The sequence below is a fragment of the Octopus bimaculoides genome, chromosome 2 (genome assembly GCF_001194135.2).
Source record: "Octopus bimaculoides isolate UCB-OBI-ISO-001 chromosome 2, ASM119413v2, whole genome shotgun sequence".
In the NCBI taxonomy this organism is placed as follows: Eukaryota; Metazoa; Mollusca; class Cephalopoda; order Octopoda; family Octopodidae; genus Octopus; species Octopus bimaculoides.
The window spans coordinates 186,170,055-186,175,820 of NC_068982.1; the positions used below are offsets into that span (position 1 = coordinate 186,170,055).

Below are 5,766 nucleotides of genomic sequence, written 5' to 3' on the forward strand. Positions count from 1 at the left end.
TTAGGAAGGGCATCCAGCTGTAGAAACTCTGCCAAATCAGACTGGAGCCTGGTGTTGCCATCCGGTTTCACCAGTCCTCAGTCAAATCGTCCAACCCATGCTAGCATGGAAAGCGGACGTTAAACGATGATGATGATGATGATGATATATATATATATATATATATATATTTATATATTGATCGATTAGATGGAGCTAATTGGACACAATGCAACAATGGACACAAAGCAGACGTTAAATGATGATGATGATGATGATGATGATCTAGTAGCCACGAGTGCAACTGCCTAACCCCTAGGCTATGTGCCTTTACATTGACAATTATAAAAACAGACTGCAGTTACAAAAACCACTGACGAATGTTTTACTTACTCTTTGATGTGGTCTTCATTTAACGCAATCATACAATCATTTTCTTCGTTCACATCAAGATATTCCACAAGACCTTCTTTCAGGAAATCTTCAAAACTCCTGTAAAAATGGCAAAAGCACAAAGAATTTTTAAATTTCTTTCAAATTTTATGAAGACTTTTAAATTCATGATGATTTCAGTTGAAACTGAGATAAACAAATTTTTGTCTATTTTCAACTGATTTGTAGATAACAGCTTGACCCTTTTTTTAATGCCAAACTGCTTCTAAGCCCCTCCATTCCACGAAATTAATTGTGTTTTTAAATGATCTAAATTAAAACCTTCCATCAAAGTTTCATGTTAATTTATATCTTCCAAACACAAAGTTAATAAATGACAAAGACATTTTACTGTGTATGTGTGTGTGTTTGCATGTGTGTGTGTGTGTGTTTGCATGTGTGTGTGTGTGTGTGTGTGTGTGTATACAACGTGTTTCTTTCAGTTTCTGTCTACCAAATCCACTCACAAGGGTTTGGTCATCCCGAGGCTATAGTAGAAGACACTTGACCAAAGTGCTAAGCAATGGGACTAAACCCAGAACCATGTGGTTGGTAAACAAGCTACTTACCACACAGCCACTCCTGCGCCTATATATCACTCTACTGAGTGGTTAGCATTAGAAAAAGCATCCAGCTGTAAAAATCCTGCCAAAACAGTCACAAGAGTCTGGTGCAGGCTTCTGCTTGGCCGGCCCTTGTGAAACCATTCCACTCATGCTAGCATGGAAGGTGGACGTTAAACGATGATGATGATGATATCTACGCTTGACAACCAGTGTTGGTGTGTTTATGTCCCCATAACTTTGCACCTCAGCAAAAGAGACTGACAGAAAAAGTACCAGGCTTTAAAAAAAAAAAGTCAATATGCTCGACTTGGGGTCAAACGGGGTTGAACAGGGTCAATACGTTCAACTAAAATTCTTCAAGGTGGTGTGCCCCAGCATGGCCACAGTCTAATGCCTGAAACAAGTAAAAGATAAAGAGATGTCTATGCAAGAAAACCATCATCATCACCATCATCACCGCTAACAGTAATAAGAGGGTGATGGATTCACAGAATTACAAGAGCACTAGATAAAATGCTTTAGGTTCAAATCCAGCTGAAGTCAACTTTACTGTTTATCCTTTCAAGGGACAACAGAATAAAGTATTGGGTACTACTTACACACAGCGTGCAAGTTGTATGCTTGTGTTGTGCGATTGTATCAGGCATGTTCTGCTGTAGGTTTATGAAACAATAGAGCAATATTTACCGAAATCCTTGGGAAAGTTCTTCAATATGTTTATTGGTAACCAGAGGGATGCTTTTCGTGACAATGATGTAAGGTCTGCAAAAACAGAAGTCAACCAATTCAATTACAAAATATTCCAAATTTAGGTAAAATTCTTAAAGTGTAAAATTTAGTAATAACGAAGAAACATACAATCAGGTTTTCTTACAATTATTTCATGCTACTAATTAAAATAACGATCTGGTAGCTGTGTACCATGTCAAAATGGTAAATCATCACCATCACTGTTTTATGTCTACTTATTTTGTGGTTGCATGGGTCAGAAGATTCTTTGTTGAGGGAGGTTTCCCTATGGTCAGATGCTCTTTAAGGCACCAATCTTCACCTGTTTCCACCTGAGGTAATTTTTCTTTTAAGTCTTTCAAACAATGAACACTCAATGGCCTGACAAGCTTTCTTGGAGTCACCATCATCATCATCGTTTAACGTCCATATTCCATGCTGGCATGGGTTGGACAGTTTGACTGAAGTCTGGAAAGCGAGTAGCCGCACCAGGCCCCAATATGATCTGGCACTGTTTCTACAGCTGGATGCCCTTCCTAACGCCAACCATTCCGAGAGTGTAGTGGATGCTTTTTACGTGTCACCGGCACAGGAGCCAGTCAGACGGGCTTGGCATCGATCACCTTTGGATAGTGCTTTTTACGTGCCAACAGCACGGGGGCCAGTCACAAGGGTACTGGCATTGGCCTCATTCAGATGGTGCCTTTTATGTGCTTCTAGCTGGTTAATACTGCACAGCCGCGGCCAGTGCCATCTGACTGGCTCCCATTCCAGTGGCTCATAAAATGCATCATCTGAATGTGATCGATGCCAATGTCTCCTGAATGACTCCCATGCCAGTGGCACGTAAAAAACACCACCTGAACATGGTCAATGCTAGGTTCACCTGACTGGCTCCTGTGCTGGTGGCACGTAAAGAGTACCATCTAAACATGGCCGATGCCAGTACCCACTGACTGGCTCCAGTGCCAGTGGCACATAAAAAGCACTATCCGAACGCGATCAATGCCAGTGCTGCCTGACTGGCCCCCATGCTGGTGGCACATAAAAAGCATCCACTACACTCTCGAAGTGGTTAGCGTTGGGAAGGGCGCCCAGCTGTAGAAACTTTGCCAGATCAGACTGGAGCCTGGTGCAGCCTACTGGCTCGCTAGTCCTCAGTCAAACTGTCCAACCCATGCCAGCATGGAAAACGGACATTAAACAATGATGATGAGGGGAATCGAACCCCTATCACATTCTAACGACGGGACCACCACACAGTAATTCAAACAACTACCATTACGGCAACTTACGGGCTCAGCGCGAGTTCAACACGGAACTAACACACTGACTCTTACAACTCCTACTGAACCCTCTCATCTCCACCAAGATGCTACTCTTTATAAGAGTTTGGCTAGTCCATTCTTCCAATCCCCCAGGGGTGTCAATGATTCTTGCCACCACACAGATGTAATAAAACTGCTGAAGGAGATGGGGAATGTATTAAATGCCTAATAACCCCAGTATTTGACTGGTACTTATTTCATCAACTCACATACAATCAGACTGCCCCACCCCTAAAGGACGAAAATCATTGGCGACAGCAGTGCAATTTGACTCAGAAGGTAAAGGGAGGTAACTAAATACTGCAAAGAATTTAATGAGGTCACACGTACTACAAGTCGCGTATTTTAATGTGTATAAGGAACCCCTTAATTTGGTGGCTTAAAATATGGAAAAACGGTTTGTAAGGGATTATAATACTATCCATGTATAAGAAACTCCCATATTTTTTAAACCTAATTTTTGAAGAAGAAAAAAGGGTTCTTTATACATGTTAAAATACAGTAATTTAACCAGAGCTATGGAAATTACACCAACCATCACTCCCACCGCAGCCCCATTATCTAAAGGACAAAATCCCTTAAACCCTACAGTTACAGGATTATTTACAGGGCCAATATCTGGGAAGCAGATACTGACTGCCGCTGTCTTCTGCCATGGTTGGTAGGGGCCAATGGCAAAAGGGTATTGTTGAATTTACAATAAACCCTTACTTTGTAAACTACTTCTTTACGGAAACAGAATGACCAAAGTGAAATCATCACAACCAGGAAATGAAACAAGGGTTGCAGACTCAGCTCAGCGGGAGATTACTTTTACAGTGGCACAGGTATGGCTGGGTGGTTAACATTGCTTCCTAACTTTGCGGTCTTGGGTTCTGTCCCACTGCAGGCAGCTGTGTGCATGCAGGCACATGCGGCCTTGTCTTGACATCACGTGATGGTTGCAAATGAGCATCGATGTCATACAAGAGATGTTATTTACTTCCAGTCTTCTGTGTCTGGCCACAGAGAAATATTACCATTGCCAGTGCCGCTGAACTGGCTCCTGTGCAGGTGGCAGGTAAAATACACCATTTTGAGAGTGGCCGTTGCCAGTACCATGTGACTGGCCCTCGTGCCGGTGGCACGTAAAAGCATTCACTACTCTCTCGGAGTGGTTGGCGTTAGGAAGGGCATCCAGCTGTAGAAACTCTGCCAAATCAGATTGGAGTTTGGTGTAGCCATCTGGTTCGCCAGGCCTCAGTCAAATCGTACAACCCACGCTAGTATGGAAAGCGGACATTAAACGACAGTGATGATGATGATGATGATGATGATGATGATGGAAACAAGGGAGGGTTAGTGACAGGAAAAGCATCCACCCATAAAAAAACATCTGCCTGAGCAAATTCCATCAGCATGGAAAAGTGGACATTAAAAGATGATGATGATGATGATGATAACACACAGAGATTATCTAAGCTGAATATAAGGAAACTACTCACCTGCACAATCTTCCGCCATCTGTTGCAATATAGACACACCTGTGTTTATGATTGGGATAGACCGAAACAAACTCACTGATGTAACCTGCTCGTCTCATGAGACGGAATGTGTTAATGAGACGGCGGTAATCACGAATAACACCAAGAATGTTACCTGAATAAAACAAAATAAAATAAAATAAAAAGACTTTATAAAACAAGATTTGGCGTTAGGAAGGGCATCCGGCTGTAGAAACCTTGCCATATCATATCAGACCCATCCAAACCATCCAACCCATGCCAGCATGGAAAGCAGACGTTAAATGATGATGATGATGATGATGATGATAATGATGATGATGATGAAAAAGAACTTCGTTTATTTTTATCATTTTAGTCAGGTGGGAAGGCAATACCCTTGACCTTTAACAGGATCTCAAGAATTAGCGGAAGGGAGGAAAGGGCCCGCAAACTAGAAATCTGACCCAAGAGCTCGCAACAGAATGGACAGTGCTAAAAGCACTCAAGATACCATGTGGTTTGTTAAACCAGACAATGCATTAAGTTTATCCTCAAAGCATATAAGTTTGATAAAGGACAGCTGTAACTAGATTTTGCTATTCATCATCATCATCATCATCATCATCATCATTTAGCATCTATGTTCCATGTAGCATGGGTCAGACAGTTTGAGAGGAGCAACCGAGTCCAAGGTTTGCATTGTAGTCCAAGGTCTGCCATCTAACCCATGCCAGCATTGAAATCAGACGATGATGATGATGATAGTGTTGGCAACAGAAAGGACATGAAATTGTTGAGAATCTGTCTGAATAACCTCTGGCCAACCCATGAAAGTATGGAAAAGTGGAAAAGTAGATGTTAAAACAATGATGACAATATATACAACAGGCTTCTACACAGTTTCTACCAAATCCACTTACAAGGCTATGGGATGGTTGGTCAGGGGCTTTAGCAGAAGATACCTGTCCAAGATGCCAGACAATGGAACCGAACCGAATGTTATTGATACTTCATCATCATCATCATCATCATCATCGTTTAACGTCCGCTTTCCATGCTAGCATGGGTTGGACGATTTGACTGAGGACTGGTGAAACCGGATGGCAACACCAGGCTCCAGTCTGATTTGGCAGAGTTTCTACAGCTGGATGCCCTTCCTAACGCCAACCACTCAGAGAGTGTAGTGGGTGCTTTTACGTGTCACCCGCACGAAAACGGCCACGCTCGAAATGGTGTCTTTTATGTGCC

General features: G+C 42.3%; 1 protein-coding gene across 1 annotated transcript in view; it reads right to left on the bottom strand.

The window, feature by feature from the left end:
- Positions 1–5,766, bottom strand: part of LOC106873287 (DNA-directed RNA polymerase III subunit RPC2) — a 78,329-nt gene that overhangs the window by 50,340 nt on the left and 22,223 nt on the right. Inside the window, exons 14-16 of the mRNA XM_052965909.1 lie at positions 4,519–4,724; positions 1,665–1,739; positions 373–471 (exon numbers count right to left, since the gene is read on the bottom strand). Of these exons, the coding sequence (XP_052821869.1) occupies positions 373–471; positions 1,665–1,739; positions 4,519–4,724 (380 nt within the window). The remainder of the gene's footprint in view (positions 1–372; positions 472–1,664; positions 1,740–4,518; positions 4,725–5,766) is intronic.